General features: G+C 62.8%; 2 protein-coding genes across 4 annotated transcripts in view; one reads left to right on the top strand and one right to left on the bottom strand.

The window, feature by feature from the left end:
* Window positions 1-205: 205 nt before the first annotated feature.
* On the top strand, window positions 206-12610 carry STK25 (serine/threonine kinase 25). 3 transcript variants are annotated; one of them, XM_021679053.1, is made up of 12 exons: window positions 206-305; window positions 670-792; window positions 6442-6672; window positions 7446-7502; window positions 8038-8146; window positions 8786-8943; window positions 9030-9215; window positions 9560-9705; window positions 9899-10013; window positions 10169-10240; window positions 11768-11904; window positions 12127-12610. In XM_021679053.1, exons 2-12 carry the CDS (start codon window positions 763-765, stop codon window positions 12164-12166), a joined length of 1281 nt encoding a protein of 426 aa, XP_021534728.1. In that variant the 5' UTR covers window positions 206-305; window positions 670-762; the 3' UTR covers window positions 12167-12610. The 3 variants fall into 3 exon arrangements, with proteins under 3 accessions (XP_021534728.1, XP_021534729.1, XP_044769717.1); XM_021679054.1 differs by having other exon boundaries at window positions 206-367; XM_044913782.1 differs by lacking the exons at window positions 206-305; window positions 670-792 and having other exon boundaries at window positions 6502-6622.
* Window positions 12611-12939: 329 nt separating this feature from the next.
* Window positions 12940-17964, bottom strand: part of FARP2 (FERM, ARH/RhoGEF and pleckstrin domain protein 2) — a 108476-nt gene continuing 103451 nt past the window's right edge. The window contains exons 22-28 of the mRNA XM_021679055.2: window positions 16512-16594; window positions 15575-15693; window positions 14953-15095; window positions 13876-13983; window positions 13500-13651; window positions 13172-13286; window positions 12940-12950 (exon numbers count right to left, since the gene is read on the bottom strand). Coding sequence (XP_021534730.1) covers window positions 13217-13286; window positions 13500-13651; window positions 13876-13983; window positions 14953-15095; window positions 15575-15693; window positions 16512-16594 — 675 coding nt within the window. The 3' untranslated portion in view covers window positions 12940-12950; window positions 13172-13216. The remainder of the gene's footprint in view (window positions 12951-13171; window positions 13287-13499; window positions 13652-13875; window positions 13984-14952; window positions 15096-15574; window positions 15694-16511; window positions 16595-17964) is intronic.

Genomic DNA, 17964 nt, shown 5'->3' with positions numbered 1-17964 from the left:
CCCCTCCCCGGAGCCTGCTGGGAGACGTGGTCTAGAGCCGCTCAGGAAGCCCGACTCCGAGTCCCAGCGAGCCCCGCGACACAGCTCTGCCCCGTGGCTTGCCGGGACTTGTAGTCCAGCGTCGGCGGGCACCCGAAAGCAGAGCGAGTGTGGGACTCGGTGTCCCAGAGAACCCCGCGCTAGGCCACGACATCGCGCATCGCTCTCGCCGTCGCAGCCGCTGGGCTTTCTCCGGCTGCCGCCGCCGCTGCCGCTTCTTCGCGGGCTGGAGGGCCCGGGCGTCCTCGGGCGAGAGGAGGCTGCGGGTGGGAGCCTTCGTGGGCACTGAGGAGCGGGCCGGGGGAGGCCGGGATGGAGCCCCCCGGAGGTGGGCGCGCTGCGGGGTGGGCCCGCGCCTGAGGGAACTGGGGGCGGGGCTTGCGGTGGGGGCAGGGCGCAGGGCGGGGCGGGGTTCGGGTGGGGCAGGGCGCTGGGGGCGGGGCTCAGCCGTAGGGGCTGTGAGGGGGCTCGGGGGCCCGGCCCTGGCTGGGGGTCAGCGGGCCTGGTGGAAGGGCGGAGGCCGGGGGGAGGTGGGAGGGGCCCTCAAGGAACGACATGGGTGGGGGCGCCTGGCCCGGGGGAGCCCCGTGCGCCCCAATGGAGCGTGGAGCGGGCCTGCTCTCCTTCCAGTTGACTGAAGCGAGGGAGCCGGGTTCCAGAGCCTCAAGGCGGGATCTAGGGGCGTCCTGGGGTTGCCACGGATGGTCTGAGGGCATCGCAGACATGGCTCACCTCAGGGGATTTGCCAACCAGGTAAGAGTTGGTTTTTGGGTTGTGAGTGGCCTGCCCGAACTCCTAGAGACCTGAGCACTGACCAGGAAAGAGCGGGGGGTCACGAAGGGACATTTGTGTCGCCAAGGGGGTGTCTCTCCCAAAACATTCTGGGGTTTCAGAAGCACGGGGCCCGCGAAGGAGGGTGTGCTGAAGGGAAGGTGTTTGTTGGTGACCCCGGTGATGTGCATCCCTGGGCCAGATAGGGAGCAGTCCAGAGGGGCACAGGCTGGGTGGGGCAGGGGCTGACTCAGGTTGGCTGGTGTGAAGTGTCCTGGGGCAGAAGCCCACAAGACTCGTCAAAACAGAGCTACCCTGCGGGGACCGCCTTACGCCTGGAGCAGAGCGGGGCTGGGCGGCCTGGGTGGGACTCTCTGGGAACCTGATCTTCCCACTGGGAGGGTCTTTGAAGGTCAGAGTCCACACCTGAGCGTCGGAACGGGCCAGGGTCATCTGGCCGTGTTGGGCTGGGGCAGAGGCTGTGGGGACTCGTCTGCGGACAGGCAGGCAGGAGGGGCTGGGAATGTGATGAAGCGGTGTAGGTTGGCGTGTAGGAGAGCCGAGGCCAGGAGCGTGTTGCCCTTGAGGGGAGATGGAGAAGGCTGCTGGGAAGAACCTGTGTGACCTGGGCTAGAAGCCTTACCAGGAAGGTGCCTACTGTGTGTCTTCTCTGACTGATGAGTTCTTGTCGTTCCCAACCCCGAGCCACCTTGAGGGGTCTGGCCTTGTGTGTGAACCTGCTGACTCCGGGGGGTCTTCCACGGTGTGCCCTAAGGGTGCCTGGAGCGAGCACCTGCTGCTGGCCCTGGGAGGGCAGGGTCAGGGCAGCCAGCATGGGGGCTGGTCCTCTGTGCCCCCCTCCCTTGTTACTTGAGAACAGTGTGAGCTGAGGCTGACGTGAAGTCGAGGAAACTACTCTGACAGCCAGGCTTTCTTCCCTGTTTGCTTCTGTTCTCCTTGAAGGGTTGGCTTGGGCAAGGTTTAGGCGGACTGCTGGGGGTTTGGGATCGTCAGCACCCTCCGCTGGCCCCTGCGTGCTGAATTGGGGGGTTGGGGGGACTGAGACGAGGGAGGAGCAGGGGGTCTGTGGGCCCGACTTGGGGGAGGAGGAACAGGAGAAGGGCTCAGCTGCAGCCCCAGGGGGCTTCTGTTGAGCAGGGCACCCTGGACCAGCTGTGGCCGCAGACGGGGACCGGGCCTTGCTGATCGATGCTCAGCGACGCTAGCAGGTTCTTCGTTCGTTTTGACATTGGTGTCTGGTAAACTGCATGCCTGTGACGCCGGGGGAAAAGCTGGCCTCCAGCTTGTTTTTAAGAGCTGTAGGGCACATTTTGCACCGGGAAGAGAGCCTCACTTGCCTCAGCCCAGTCCTGGTTCTGGTGAGTGACAGAACCTGCAAAGAAGGCGCACCTGAGAAGGGAGCGGGGCGCGCACTGAGTGACTGTCAAACCCCACCTTGTAAATCCCACGACTGCTGTTCCCGCCTCCACAGAATGCCACACGACCACGTGTCATGGGCTTCGGGGTTTATTTCCTTACTTCAGATGCAAAGGTGCTGACTAGAAAAAAGAATTGAGTTGAAAAAAACATCTTACCTACGTGACGGTTATTCGGTACACGTTAATGGGGCACTAAAACCAGTCAGGCCTTGCGCTCAGCTGTTACGTGTTTGTCTTCTGTAGTTCCTCTAGCACCCTTATCCCACAGGTGCTCTTGCCCCCCAGATTTAAAAACTGGATACTTAGAAATGTTAGTTGGCTAGAAGGTGACAGATTGAGGTTTCAAATCCAAGTCTACCTGGGGCTGAAGCTCTCAACTGTCCCGTAATCAAATGGCAGGACGTGTCTTACTTCAAGGTTTCGTTTTTCTCAGAATAAAAATATTCTTTGCTGTTCTTCTTTTCCTCCTTGAAATACAGGAAATAAAAAAAAAAAGCTGTGGGAGTAGTTCCCGTGGGTCCCGGAATGAGAAATTGGAGCCGTGAGCTGCGCCTGTCTCTGTGGACCGATGGTGCTTGGTGTCGGCCCCGGGCGGCCAGGTCACACCTGCTGCAGGGGTGCAGGCGTGGAGGAGCTGGGGACGGGACCCCAAAGGAAGGAAGCCTTCGGTCCTTTCAGAGGCCAGTAGACTCGGCCTTTGTCAGTGGCAGGAAGCCTGGGTTTCTCTTGAGACTGTGGTCACTGTGGCCGCGTGGGGCATGCTCCCCCACAGCCTGTGCTCATGCCGTGGCCGGCTCCCCTCCGCCTCGGTGGTTCCTGCCCTGCCTGCAGCATGGCTGCAGGTGCCCTGGTGCTGGCTGCCCCGCCTGTCATGTGCTGGGTGGGAATGGCTTCGCTCCCTTCGTTTTGTGGGGTGACATGAACGGTGGCCCCAGACCTGGCAGCTTTAGGGCTGGAGAACAAGGGTCTCAACCAGCAGAGCCACTCGAGCCTTGAGTGATTTCCCAGACTGTGCATTGCCTAGAAAAGCAGCCCAGACCTGGGAGCTGCTTGCCTTTCCTTCCTGGTGGAGCTGGGAACATGGGGTCCCTGTGATAACGCTTGTCGCTTGTCGTGTGAGGGTTCCAGGCAGGGGCGTTCCTGTCACGCTGTCTGCTGACTTGACTGGCCTGCAGGGGTGGAGACTCCAGGAGGGTGAGAGTTGGGGGTCGGGGCCTGGAACTCTGGCTGCGGGGGCCACCATGTTCTGCTCCCAGGCAAGTGGAGGTCTCAGCACCCTGTCTGGGGGCTTCCCTGGTGGGGCTGCTATGGTGGAGCAGACAGACACACCTTTGGGCCTGTGTGAAGACTGACGCGGTGTTCTCTGCAGGGCTGAGGGTGGGCAGGGGACCCCTGAGAGCTGGAGGTGCAGTGGTGCTGGTTGGTGCTGCTGGGTGTCAGCCCTGCCTGCCCCGGCTCTCTCTTAGGCCATCTCAGCAGAGGGACTTTCTCTCTGGTGACAGAGAGGACACGATGGCACGGCACCAGATGGACTGGAGTTCTGGGGCGGCGCTCTTGGGGTGCCCTGCGGGGCTGTGGCAGCATGTGTGGGGCAGGGGCAGGGCTGCGGGCTAGCGGTGTGCCAGACTGCACGCCAGGGGCACTGATGGCTGAGTGAACGGAAGGAGCATTCGGGAAGGTGGGGAGGTGCTATGTGGGCCCGAGGGGCTGTCTCCCCGACCACATTCCCCCGAGAAGCCCGGGACTGAGCAGGGAATGGTGGGGATCCCCCCCCCCCCCCAGAGGTGGAGAAGGCTCTCTCTCTGGCAGGAAGGCGTTTTCGTGCTGACTGTGGGCTGGGAGTTGATGGCGTGCCCCTGCCAGGCCTTTCTCTCAGGTCCGGGTGGGTTCTAATCCTGTGATCCACGCCCCCGTCCACACTCTGAAGACAACTGAGCAGCTGTGACTCGCAGCCCCATGCCTCCCTTGTCCTGGTTTTCTTCAGAGCGTGCGCAGCAGGAACGGAGCTGCCCGGCAGTTGGGCCCGAGAGACCTGAGTGGCGCTCAGCTCTCTGTGTCCTGCTGAAGCCTTCAGCCTTGGCTCTGGGGACTTGGCAGTAGCTTGGCCACATGCATCTTGTCCTCTGCATGTGCTGGCTCTGGGACCGGGCCGCCGGTCCGGGGGAGGAGGTGAGGAGGGCCACGTTCCTTAACGGCTGGGCCAGGCCGAGCGTGGACGCCTCACTGGGTTGCCGGAGGGGCCTGCCTCTGGCCCCTTGCCCAGCCTGCCTTGTGCGGGGGACTCTGCGATGCTGCTCTTGGCCCCTTGACCCCTGCCAGGACCCGCTCCACTCAACTCTCCTGCCAAGGTCCCAGCACCGGGGGGCCCTCGGTCTTCTGGCTTGCCTGGTGCTCAGATTCGGGGCTGGGGAAGGTGCTGTGGTGTGTTCGGTGTGGCCTGCGTGTGCTGGGTGATCATCCCTCCCAGTTACACACCTTGGGAAAGGCAGCTGATTGGCAGTTTTTGCTGACGTGTGATCTCACTGTGGGCCCAGCCTGGGGGTGAGCCTGAGGTGGGCTCCCAGGTGTGTGCAGAGTCCGTGCTTGGAGGACTCTCCTTGGCACCGTGGGGCACCCACTGCCCCCAGGATGGGCCTTCCCTCAGCACTGGTGCACACAGCAGTCAGTGCTGATGCATGGTGAGCTGGGATTTTTTCCTTTTTATGTCTGGCCACATTAGATTTGCGCCAAGACGCCCCCTTGTTGATAGGTGCTTGGGGGTGTGGGAGCAGCCTCTGGAGGGAGGCACCTCCTGGTGGGTCTGAGTCCCCGAGCCCGAGAAAGCCCTTTCTGCCTCTGTTTGGACAAGACGCTAGGCCCCACCCTCGCCTCTGCCCAGGGCCTCAAACCCTTGCATGGGTCCTGGGGCACCCCGCCCCTCCTCGTCACTCTGGAACTGTGCGCACAGCCTCTGAGTGAGAACACAGCGGCTTGGTGTTCTCAGGAGCCTAGGGAGCCATGTGGGCGGGGGCTAGGGGACCCCCAGGGGTGTTGCCATCCTTCATGGAGCCCCCACGTTGACCATCTCAGCCCCTGACTCAGGGAGGGTCAGCATCAAGAGTGTGGTCCTCAGCCCACGGATGGACGCCTCTCTGCGGCCGTGTCCTGGGGCTCAGACTGCTGGGCGCTGTCTGTCCCAGCCGCTCAGCACCCCTCAGGCTTTGTTTGGATTTCGGTCCGAGGACTGCGTGCAGTGGTTTTCTGGGATACTTGCATGTCCAGGATTAAGCATCCAGGAGAGCATCAGTTCTCAAGTCTGTGCTGGTGTGAGGGTGTAGCTGCCCTGAAGACTGATGTGGGGCGAGAAAGGGAGCCCTTTCCAAGAGGCATGGCTTGCAGCTGAGCAGGGAGAACTCTAATGCGTACTGGGTTTGTTTTCTGTTCTAATTCGTAGACTTTGTTGTTTAAGAGTCTCCCAGGCCTACAGGAGGATGAGTGAGTGCCGGTCCATTCCTCATCCCTCCCTGGAGGGTCTCCGCCTGCTACTCACTTTTCTAGGCTTGCTTTAGTGTAGCCCGTTTGTTACAAGTGCAGAGGTAGCTGGGTCTGTTCTTACTAACTAGGCCTGCGGTTCGTGAGAGACTCTGGCTGCCGCCCCCACTGTCCCCACGGTCGTACGGGATAGCCTCGCCATCCCCACGTTCGTATGGGATAGCCTCGCCGTCCCCACGGTTGTACGGGATAGCCTCGCCGTCCCCACCGTCCCCACGGTCGTACGAGATAGCCTGGCCGTCCCCACCGTCCCCACGGTCGTACGGGATAGCCTGGCCATCCCCACCGTCCCCACGGTCGTACGGGATAGCCTGGCCGTCCCCACCGTCCCCACGGTCGTTCGGGATAGCCTCGCCATCCCCACGTTCGTATGGGATAGCCTCGCCGTCCCCACGGTCGTACGGTCGTACGGGATAGCCTCACCGTCCCCGCCGTCCCTCCACCTGCTCCGTGACCTCATCCCTTGCTTAGTGCCTGGGCCTTTCTGCTCTTGGAGGATCTTTTCCTCTGTGTGGAGGGTACATTTAGTTATTCTGAACAAAAAGGGATAAGAGAAGAAAGGAGACGAGAACGCGGGTGGGCTTCCTGGCTCCTCGTTTTGGGGATGGTCACCTTGGCCCGTCCCACTCCCTGACAGGCTGCCCGCCCCGTGTCCCTGCAGCACTCACGCGTGGACCCTGAGGAGCTCTTCACCAAGCTGGACCGTATCGGCAAGGGCTCTTTCGGGGAGGTGTACAAGGGTATTGATAACCGCACCAAGGAGGTGGTGGCCATCAAGATCATCGACCTGGAGGAGGCCGAGGATGAGATCGAGGACATCCAGCAGGAAATCACTGTGCTTAGCCAGTGCGACAGCCCATATATCACCCGCTACTTCGGCTCCTACCTGAAGGTGCCTGGGGGGTGGGGAGGGCTTGCTCTGTGCTAGGCCTGCTTCAGTAGATGCCGGTGACAGCCGCCCCCGGCCCAGCCTGCGTCCGGAGAGGTGGAGTGATGATGCCCAGTGTTCATGCGGTTGGAGCTGCGGGACCCTGGAAGTCCCTGTACCTGCTCAGAAGGCCTGGGCTGGGTCTGCCCCCCAGGGGGACAGTGGGGCGGGCAGAGAGGCCTGGTCTGAAGGGTGAGGGACCCCAATAGTTGAACGCAGACCCATCTTCACGGTGGAGTGGGTCCCCCAGAAACAGCCGTCCCAAGGGCCAGGTGGGTGTGGAGGATGTGAGTGGGGTCTAGTTAGCTCTGAAGGGTCATGGTGACCCCTCGCCTGGCTGTGGGCATCTCCCAGGGCTGGGGCAGCCCCTGTGGGACAGTGTCTGGGAGCCCTGCCGGGGGCACTCTGCAACCCCTGCAGCCGGAGCCCAGTGTCCGCTCCTGGGGGGCCTGCCCAGGGGAAGGCCTGCTTGGGGTGCAGGTACAGGGAGCCCGAGTGCTGGCTGGGCTTGCCATCTTCCTGGTCTGGTTTTTGATGGGGTGTGGGCGTAGGGGACTCGGCCACTGGTTTGTCTGCGAAGTGGTTGCACTGGGGGCCTGATAGGAGGGGAGCTGGACAGGGCTGCTGGGGCCCCTTTGTGGAGTCACCCCTGCTGGGGAGGGTGTGTCCTGGGGCCCTGGCCCGGCTGTGCCCCTTTGCTCTCTGCCCCGTGCTGACAGGTGTTCCTCTGGTCCCAGAGCACGAAGCTGTGGATCATCATGGAGTATCTGGGCGGCGGTTCTGCGTTGGACCTGGTGAGGTGTAGGCCGCAGCAGTGGGCAGCTTGCCGTGGGCAGGAGCAGACAGGAGGAGGTTGCTGTGGGGGGCTGTGCCGGCAGCACCCCTGGACCCACTGTCTGAGGCCCCCCGGCCTCTCCTTTGCCGTTCTGGTGTATTATGTATTATTTAGGAGCCCTCTAAGCCAAAAAACGAACTGCTGTTTGCAGTCCCCTTCCACTGCTTGTGCTGAGGGGTCCGGGGCCTGTAGGGTGCAGGTGAGGTGGGGGCCCCCAGGCAGACAGGCTTGGCAGTGTGGCTGGGACCCCCTTTGCAACAAAGAAGAGAGCAGTGTCCGCGCTCCCGAGAACCTCCCCAACTCCCACCTGACTCAGCACACGGAGCTTCGTTTAATCAGGAGCTGTTAAGGGAACAAGAGGTCCCAGCTGTCCGCAGGGCCCCTCCCCTGGTAGAGAGGTGGTCGAGTTAGGGCCCTGGCGATGGGTCTGGAGTGGCATGGAGGGAAGGGCTGGTCTGTGTTTGGGGGTGCCTGAGGCCCTCCTCTGCCTGCAGCTTAAACCCGGGCCGCTGGAGGAGACCTACATCGCCACCATCCTGCGGGAGATCCTGAAGGGCCTGGATTACTTGCACTCGGAGCGCAAGATCCACCGAGACATCAAAGGTCCCTGTGCCCCCCGACCCTGGAAGCGCCGGGGTGGGAGGTGGGGGCAGGTCGCTGGGAGGGGTGTGCGGCTGGGGGTGCTGGTTGCCCGGGACCCTGTAGCTCAGTGCTTCTGGCCTGTACTCTCTTCTGCTGCCGGAAACCAAGCAGTTCTGTCGGATAGAAGGTAGTCGCCTGTCCCTGTATGATGCAGACGCTAGCTCTGTACCTTTTGTGAGAAGGGACAGTCCTTGCTCGTGGTCCCCCATCCGAGCGTCAGCTGTGGGTCTGAGCCACCCCACCCTGTGGCCAGCCCTGCTGAGCCGGCGAGGCAGCTGGGAGCGTGAGGCCAAGGGTCAGAGTCCCCTCTGCCTGCCGCGCCGTGGCTCTGCTCTTGGGCTTTGTTATGAGAGGCAAACCCTGGGAGGGCCCTGGAGCTCGTGCTGGGGGGGCGCCCAGGTGGGCCCCCCATGCTTGCAGCTACCCACCCGCAGTGCCTGTGGCCCTGGGTCTCCGGCCCACTGGCTGGAGAGGAAAGCTAAGGTCCCTGAATCAGACGCGCTTGTGTCCCCAGGTGGCCTTGTGCTTCCTCGGGCAGCTGTGTGCAGGCTGGGGCCCTGTCGGTGCTGAGGGTGACACCTGCTGTCCTTTGTTGAGCAGCCGCCAACGTGCTGCTCTCGGAGCAGGGGGACGTGAAGCTGGCAGACTTCGGGGTGGCGGGGCAGCTCACAGACACGCAGATCAAGAGGAACACGTTTGTGGGCACCCCCTTCTGGATGGCACCGGAGGTCATCAAGCAGTCGGCCTATGACTTTAAGGTGGGCACGCAGGTGGGTAGGAGGGTGGCTGCAGCACAGCCTGGGGAGCCCCCGGCAGCCATGGTCCTGTGCGGGTCTCTGTCCAGGCCGACATCTGGTCGTTGGGGATCACAGCCATCGAGCTGGCCAAGGGCGAGCCTCCGAACTCGGACCTCCACCCCATGCGTGTCCTGTTCCTGATCCCCAAGAACAGCCCGCCCACCCTGGAGGGCCACCACAGCAAGCCCTTCAAGGAGTTTGTGGAGGCTTGCCTCAACAAAGACCCCCGATTCGTAAGCCCTGTCCCGTGGTGGCGCTGGCTCCTGGGGCCCTGACTCCATGGGGCAGGCCGGGAGGGGCCTGAGCGGCGACATGCGGTGGGGCTGCTTGGGAACCAGGCCCCATGGGAGGTGAGTGGGCCTGAGGCCCCTTCCCTGTGCCAGGTGTCCCCCTGCTCCAAGCCCCTCCTGATCCCAGGGTGGGACCCACCAGCGGCTTAGCTCTAGAGGAGCTCCTCCCCCCAGCCTCCTGGTTGCCTCCTCCCACTGGGTTCCCTGGGGAGCACTGAGCTCCAGGGCCTGAAGGCAGAGCTCAGCTGTCCCTGGCACCGGGTGACCTGCCTCCTTTTCTCCGGCAGCGGCCCACTGCCAAGGAGCTCCTGAAGCACAAATTCATCACACGCTACACCAAGAAGACCTCCTTCCTCACGGAACTCATCGACCGCTACAAGCGCTGGAAGTCGGAAGGGCACGGCGAGGAGTCCAGCTCCGAGGACTCGGACATGTAGGGGCCCTTCGGGACGGCGCACACCCTCACGGCCGGGAGCCATGGGCCCCTGAAGCCTAGGCGGGCCTACTTAGCATTTAGGGCTAGGAGGTGGCCTCCAAAATAAATGGGAGGCTAGACAAGGTGTGGGCCTTGGAACTCCCAAATCCCAGCCCCCAGGGCCCTCACAACCCTTCGCCTTCCACCCCAGTGATGCAGATGCTGAGGACGGAGAGCAGGGTCCCATCTGGACGTTCCCCCCCACCATCCGGCCAAGCCCGCACAGCAAGCTGCACAAGGGGACAGCCCTGCACGGTCCCCAGAAGGTCTGACCTGGCCAGGAGGGTGGGCGGTTGCTTCTGGGGGTGGCAGTTACCCTGGCGTGGGTGCTTTCACAGAAACGGGGAGGGAGCACGCCTGCCCCCTGGGTGCGCACTCTTTCCTCTGCCCTGCTCACCCTGCTCTCGCTTTGACCTTGCAGTCTACGGAACCCGTCAAGAGGCAGCCGAGGTCCCAATGCCTGTCCACGCTGGTCCGGCCTGTCTTTGGAGAGGTGAGGGCTGGGCCAGGGAGGCCCCTGGGGCTGAGGGCTGTAGTGCTGCCCTGCGGACACTTTTCCACGCAGTGTTACACAAGGTTTACAGTGAGGGGTGCCGCCAGCCCACCCTGTGTGTGGGGTTTCCAGGCCCCTCGGAACCCACTGTGGTTGGGCCCGGATCTGGGGGCCAGGCTTTCTGAGCAAAGGAGAAGTGGTTGGGGCAAAGTACCTTCATGTGACCTTTCCGAGTTCTCAGCCTGTTGGGGTCCTTGAACAAAACTAGTGTTCTGTGACCTTTTATTCTGAATTATAAACACGGGACGGTCACCTGTTTAGAGAGCCTGGGAGGCTCAGTTCTCGGTGTTGGAAGTCTGGCCCAGGGCAGGGAGGCCTCAAGGGTGAGTCCTCAGTGGTCCTGTCCCCCTTCATGTCACCTGCTGATGGGTGATTGGTAACACCCCAGGAATACGATGCAGCCAGGTACCCCAGACCCCGGTCATGGGCCTGGTTCCCACCTAGGTGACAGCAGCACCCGGAGCCCAGGGAGCAAGGATGGGATGCTGAGAGCCTGTCCGAGGGAAGTGGTGGGGTGGAGGGGCATCTGGGTACCCAGAGGGGCCTGGAATGCAAGGGGGGAGCTTGGAGAGGGGGAGGTGGCAAGACAGGGACTGCCACAGGCTAGGCACCTGGAGCTTGTGGGGCTCAGCTGGGACACGTGCCCACGCTGGCAGCGAGGCAGGGCCAGGAGGGAAGTGGCAGAGTGTCAGAGGGGCGGGCCAGGGCCGCTGAGCGGGTGGCGTGGGCTTTGAGGGACGTGTGGGGGTGGGGCCGTGGGCCGCTGGAGCCCCTGCACGTGCATGGGGAGGAGGGAGGCGGCGAGCATGGCTCCATCCAGCTGGTCAGGTGCACCCCGAGGCTCCTGATTCTGTGGGCTGGGCCTGAGGTCGAGGCTGCTGGACAGGGTGCCCTGGGAGGCACACAGGCTCTTTCCCTTTTTGTTTCTGTGAGGCGTGCGGCAGGAGCACGGGGCTGACCGGTCTCTAACCGCTGCCTGCCAGGTCGGCTGGAGGGCGGGGATCCTCCATCCGGTTCCCACCGCGTGGGTGGTCGGGAGGCCAGGGGTCAGGTTGTCTGGATCTGGCCGTGCAGGGCACTTGGGGTTTTGAGCTTCTGTGACCCTCAGTTGGGAGGAAGCCACGTGGTTAGCCTGGCCCACCCCAACGTGAGAGGCCCTTGGCAACCCCTCTTGAGAACCGCGACCTGAGATTGCCTGGGGTGTGGGGACGGGGCAGCACCTGCCTTCCCCGGCGCTCTGGGCTCTGGCTCCATCCCTCACCAGAGCCTCCGGACTTGGTGGGACCCAGCCCAGCCCGGCCTTGTGGAAGGACGGCCAGGTCTCTGGTGCAGGCGGAGGCGTGGTGCGCCGGCCCCAGGGACGGGCCGGGGAGCCTTTGGCGCGAGCCTCCCGCGAAAGCCTCCCCGCCAAGGGCCCCGTGCTCTGGCGGGAGCTCGTGTCTGAGGCGCATGGGGGTCTCTCTGCAGCTCAAGGAGAAGCACAAGCAGAGCGGCGGGGGTGTGGGGGCGCTGGAGGAGTTGGAGAACGCCTTCAGCCTGGCTGAGGAGTCCTGCCCTGGCATCTCGGACAAGCTGATGGCTCACCTGGTGGAGCGGGTGCAGAGGTGAGGCCCTCGCTGGAGACGAGGCTGTGCGCATCTCCCCCACTCTCCGTCGTACCTTCCGGCCTGCTTGCCTTTAGCGGCTGTGCCCACGGGCTCGATTCAGAGAGCAGGCCGCCCGCTCGGCGAGCACCCGGGGCCCCGAGCCTGCAGCCGCCCACTGCCCACTCCCCGGCGGCGGCGGCGCGCCTGGTCTGCGCTCCAGGCCAGGCTTCTTCTCCGCAGGTTTTCGCACAGCAGAAACCACCTGACGTCAACCCGCTGAAGGGCGCGGCTGCTCGTGGAGCGTGGGGAGAAGGGTCTTTGTGCGGAGCTCGTCAGGCCGGGGCTGACTGGGAACCCTTGTGCTGCTGCGGCCACGTGGGCCTCGCTGCCAGGTCACAGCCTCCGCCCCCTCCCGGCAGCGGGGCGGCGAACCCCGTGGCGCCCTGGATTGAGGAGCAGGGACTGTCGGGCCCGTCCGCCTCCTCCCCTGCCCGGGGGCCCACGGTGGCCACGCCGGTCGTAGATTGGCCTGCTGGTGTCGGATCAGGTACCGCGTCTCCAAAGTACTCGAGTCAGCCAGAACTGGTTGTGGTTTTTTTTGTTTTTGTTTTTTTTTTTAAAGAAAATGAACTTCCTCGCTTCCCTAAATGTTCTGAAGTTAAGGTGTTAGTTTTCATAGAACATGGCGAGGCTCCTGCCACTTTGAATAAAGACCTGAATTGGAGAGATGCTGGTGGTGGGTGGGGCCCGGTTCCTGGCTTCTGAGTCCTTGTCCCGGCACATGGGGACCGCGGGGCCGCTGGCAGAGGGCAGGGCGGCACACGGTGCGGGGAGAAGCCCTTTATCTGGCACCCGCAAGCACGTTAGCACGAACGAACAGAGCTCGTGTCTGTTCACTTCCAATCTGTTACGTAACACTGGGAACTAATAAATTAGAGGCCCTCGGGGGAACTTTGGTTTCCCCTTCATCAGAGGTCTGCGGGGTGGGCACCACAGTGGCTTCTGCTGGGCCTGTGTGCAGCACGTGTCGCAGGGTCCTGTTCTAGGGCAGTCCTCAGCAGGTGCTGCTCGGGGAGAGGGGAGGGCGGATGAGCACGGGGCTTGCTCCACCCCGAGCTGGGCCTGCAGTTTCACGTGTGTGTGGGATCCTCCTGGTGCCCACGGGGCTGAGGGGATGCTGCCCCTCCCAGAGGTCACCGAGGCTTCCCCCCTGCACACCATCCTACCCCACCCCCCATCCTATGTTGGGGACGCTGGGACATGCAGTTGCAGGGGAAGTGCTGACCCAGCTCTGCTTCCTCGGCTCTGTCCTCGTCGGGTAGGATGGGCTTCATGCCTCTTCCTCGGGACGCCTGGCCCTCCCAGGCGAGCTGCCGGCTCTCTCGATCACCTCCATCCACCTGGAGCAGAGGTGGGACCATCAGAAGCTCCCAAGATGTTCACTTGGGAGTCAAGGGATGCTCTGGTCATACCCGTGGCCTTGTGCTCAAGTTTCTTCCCAAGGACAACCCCAGACACGGAGTGAATGGGACAAAGCAAGAACCGGCGAAAACCCTGGAAGCCGTGCTCAGCAGCAGGGGACCCCAGGGGACGGCAGCGGACCCCAGGATTACCTCCCAAACGTGTACTTGCTCTCAGCTCGGAAGAAGTAGACGTGGGATTTGAACTGGAGCTTGAAGACGTGCTGCTTGTGGACGCCATCAGCCTCCTTGGGGACACTCACGCTGTAGCCCAGCAGCGGGAGGCTGGCCAGGGGGTAGTCGTCCTGCGAGGTGGCATGCAGCTCTGCAGGTGCTGTCCCCGCCACCCGGCCCTGTTCTGATGGCCGCCCTCCCCACGCTGGGGCCTGGGGAGCCCTGGGGGAGCTGGTCAAGGAGCCGGAAGACCACCCCCCCCGAACTGGAAGAGTCGCGGCTAGCAGGGGCCACCGTCTGCCAGCAACAGAGGCACAGCCCCCCCGGCCCCCCGCAGCCCCCCGTGCACCCATACCTGATGAGTTTTGTAGAAGAACAAACAGAAATTGGTAAAGACCACCCAGAGCTTCTGCCAGCCGTTACTGTTCTTGAATTTTCTCAGCAGATACCCTGAAAGCTGATTCTGCAAGAAAAGAGAAAGCCACTGGACCCGGTCCGTGTCCTAGGACTCCACGCAGAGTAGCGCCTGCTCCCCCAGAATGCAACGTCGGCCCCTACGGCCTTGCTCTGCTCTGAGCCTGTCGGCCTGTTTGTCTAATGGAAGGAGATTTAAAAATCTGGAGAATGAAATCCCAGGCACTAAGTAGAGGAACGCTACGTTTCTTTTCCCTATTTAGTGATTCCAGCCGTGACCCAACACACACCACATGGAGCCAAGTAAACGCAGTTCTGACAAGACGCCCCAGCTCCCGGCCCTGAGCGTGGCGTCCATGCCAGCAGGATTAGGAGTGAGCTGCCCTCTGCCCCAGGCTGTGAGGAGGCCGGAGTCCTGACCCAGGGATGGCCACCCTGTGGCCCAGCGACCCCACTCTCTCCTCATAACCCTCCCTGTGGGGCAAGGCACATGGGCCCCGTGTCAGGGCTGGTGCCCACGGGCGCCCTGCCACTGTGCCCGTCCCCAGGCTCGTGGGGCCTGCGTGCGTGCCGGGCCCCAGCTGTGTCGTGAGCCCAGGGCTCTGGAGGCTTCCTCACCTGGCACTGCTGCTGCCGCCCGGGCTGTGACAGGAACCCGGCCCCCCCCCCCCCCCGCCCCAGAGTGGGAGGCAGCCTGAGGGCTGAAGGGCTGGAGTCCAAAGCGGCTACTCCAGGTGCTGGAGGGGAGGCAGCAGCCCCTGTGAGGGGAGCCCTTTCCAGACAACCCTGGGGATCCTACCCCCTGGGTCCTCACGCACGCGCGGCTCCGAGCTGCTCTCGGGGGCTGGCACCAGCCCTGACGGGGACGGTCAGCCCGCAGCCTGGTGGTCGCCTGGGCCGCTCTGCCAGAGGGGACTTGCCTACCTGGCTTCCCGCCCACGGGGACGGAGCAGGAGAGCGACCCCCCGAGCCCCGCCCGTTAGCCCCCACAAGCGGGGGGCGCCCGCGGCAGCCATACCTCGACAGCCGCGCTGTGGTCGGCTCTGGAGACGCTCGCGTTGCGGTGCCAGCACACGTGCACTGTGGTGTTGGCCCGGTGCTGGCCCTGCCCCTCCAGGGCCCCTTCGGACTCCTGCTCCAGAGCGACCTCCTCAGAGGATCCTGGGGGAGGAGCCCGCCCCCCTCAGAGATGGGGGCAGGGGGCGAGGAGGGCCCCAGGCGCCCCGGTCTGGTGCCCGGCAGAGGGGCTGGGCCTGGGGAACCAGGGAGCCCCAGGGCCCAGGGCCCACCCAATGTGCTTCTGCCAGAGGAGCTCGCTGTCCCTCCTGGTCCCTCCCCACCCCAGGGGGGCCCAGAACATTGCTTGTGGAAGGAGAGCACGTGGGCTCTAGCAGGAGGCCTGTGACCGAGAAAATGGATTTGCAGGGGCGCCTGGGTGGCTCAGTCGGAGCGTCCGACTCTTCGGCTCAGGTCGTGATCTCAGGGTCGTGAGGTCGAGCCCCACGTCGGGCTCCCTGCCCGGTGGGGAGTCGGCTTCTCACTCGGCCCCTCCCCTCCTCCCCACTCACGCTCTCCAAAACAAAAGGGCTTTGTGGGGAAGCTTGCTTAGGTGCGGAGGGGGTTCCACAGGGGCAACTCACTGTAGGGAGGAGCGCACACCACGCTGCCCGGCAGCGCCAGGGATTGGTCACTCCCGCTCTTGGCCGCATCGATGGCGGTGTTCAGGTCACACAGCCACTTCTCCTTTTCCAGGCGAGTGCTGGGGGGAGGGCCAAGGCTCAGAGCCGGCTCGGCAGGGCCACCAGGGCCTCCTTGCTGTGCCAGCTCCTCAGAGCAAGACAGAAGGTCGGAGTGCCCTGCGCTGTGGGCCCCGGGGCTGTCGGGAATGCCGCTGGGGGCCCAGCCCGCATCCCCTTGGGAGCTGTCGGGGGCGGCAGAGGAGGGAAGGCAGCCCTTCAGCGCTAGGACCGGGGCTTCTGTAAGGGGGGTTGGTTCCCGAAACAAGGACTTTGGAGTCTCTGGTGCCAAGATACAGGGTTGGTTGCTGGTTCCTGTCCAGGTGCCCAGGCTGCGGGGGGGCGCTCGTGTCCCGTGCTCGCTGCCATCAGCCAGGACATCAATCAGGACACGGCAGGGTGGGAGCTGAGAGCCAGGCGCCCACCCAGGAGGAGGATAGCCTCTCCCCCCGGGAAGGTGCTGGGGACCCCCAGCTCCCATGGGGAGAGACAGACGCCTGCTCACCATTGGGCTCGGGCCTCCTCCCCGCCGGATGTGATTTGGGAAAAGTGGCTGCTACCAAGTTACAGCCCTGCTGTGGGGACAGGATGCAGGTGAGATGGCCCTGGTGTGGCTGCCCTGCAGGCCCTCCCCCGGACTTGAGGGTGCCTCAGTGCGCGTGCCCGGGAGACTGCTGGTGCGCGCAGGCTGCCCCTGGTCGAGTGCCGTGGACTGAGGCTCGGGGGCCGCTCTGTGCGGACATTCTCAGTGGCCACAAGCTTCCCACCCAAGGAGAAGCTGCTCTCCCCGGTCACATAACTGAAGCGGGGCCCACCAAAGGCAGGCGTGGAAAGCTCGTACCTGGCTGCCACCACGACCGTTTTCTGCGCTGCACAAATGGTGAAACAGTGCGGAACAGAGCGTTCAGGCTCACCTTCTTCAACCTGTGGCGGGAGGAGAGGCAAACGTCCGGAGCTAGCGCAGGGCGGGCGGGCCCCATGCTTGCAGCCCAGCACAGTGCCGCGGAAGCCCTGTGCGAGTCTACGCTGACTACGAGGGGCTACAGGAGGCACGGGGATCCCCACGCCATGGCACCTGCCACCCAGGTGGCTGAGCTGTGGGCCACAGGGCACCCAACTACTCACCGGTGGGTCCAGCACTATTAGCTGAAAGTCAAGCACAGGAAAAAATATTGAGCGTTTTCATTATTAAAAAGGGAATTGGACAATTCACTTTATAAACCTGGTACCAAAACGTAACAGTTAGATTCAAAGAAAAACCTACACGACTGCTCTCAGTGTTAAGTGACTGAAATAACTCCCAGATAAAATACCACCTAACCCAGCCTAAAGTACAGACAGGAAATTGTCCCAGGACCAAGTAAGGTTCTAGGAATGCAAGGGTGCTTCAACCCTGTCCTTGAGTCCACGGGGAAGGGGCGGACATCTCTACGTGCTGCACACACCTTTGCTAAAATCCAACGTGTGATTTCTGATAATATCTCTTAGATAGAAACACGAGGAAGATGTAAACACGAGAGAGGTCCTCTTTCTGAAGCCAAGACCTGTCGCCCTTCCCTCTGCGTTCAGGATGAGGGCCGGCTGTCTGTCCCCCGGGACCAGCCAGTTACAGGCGGCCCCAGGATGAACAGTTGGCCTGCGCGGGGCCCAGGAGACACCAACCACGGAGCCTTGTGGGGCGCACACGATCCGAAATGAGCAGGAGCGGTGGCCAGCAAGAAAAGGTCAAGATGTTCGTCTTCCCTTACCCTGAGTTAGCATATAAATGTAATGCGATTTCAATAGAAATCTGAGTGCTGTTTTTTTGAAGGAATTTGTCCAAATGATTCCTAAGTTTATTTTGAAGAATTAAATACTTGAGAGCACAAAGCACTTTTTAAAAAGGACACCCACATAGCGACTCTTCCACACAACACATGACTCAGGAGAATGTGGACGGATGGTGGCGCAGACATGGAATAGAAGGCCCAGAAAGAACCCCAAGCGTGAAGGCGGGAACTGTTGCCATGAGGAGGGCAGCTGCACGGATGGGGGAAAGCAAGTGGTGCGGCCCAGTCCAGCCACCCAAGGACACACGTGGAGACAGTTTATGCAGTAAGAAAAAGCAAACTGTAAATGTGTCAGAAGGAAAAGGTGCTAATATGATCTTGGTATGGGGAAGGACTTCGGAGTCTGTACTCAAAAGCTGGACAAGGACTACAGAGATGTCTGATTTCCCTCCTTGAACAGGTATTTGTTGGGCCCTCTCTGCCAGATGCTGTCCCAGGAGTAAGACAACAGTGTCTGTCCAGGGG

Source organism: Neomonachus schauinslandi, chromosome 3 (assembly GCF_002201575.2).
Source record: "Neomonachus schauinslandi chromosome 3, ASM220157v2, whole genome shotgun sequence".
Classification (NCBI taxonomy): domain Eukaryota; kingdom Metazoa; phylum Chordata; class Mammalia; order Carnivora; family Phocidae; genus Neomonachus; species Neomonachus schauinslandi.
The sequence above is the reverse complement of the archived record's forward strand: the minus strand, read 5'-3'. Positions and strand labels throughout refer to the sequence as shown.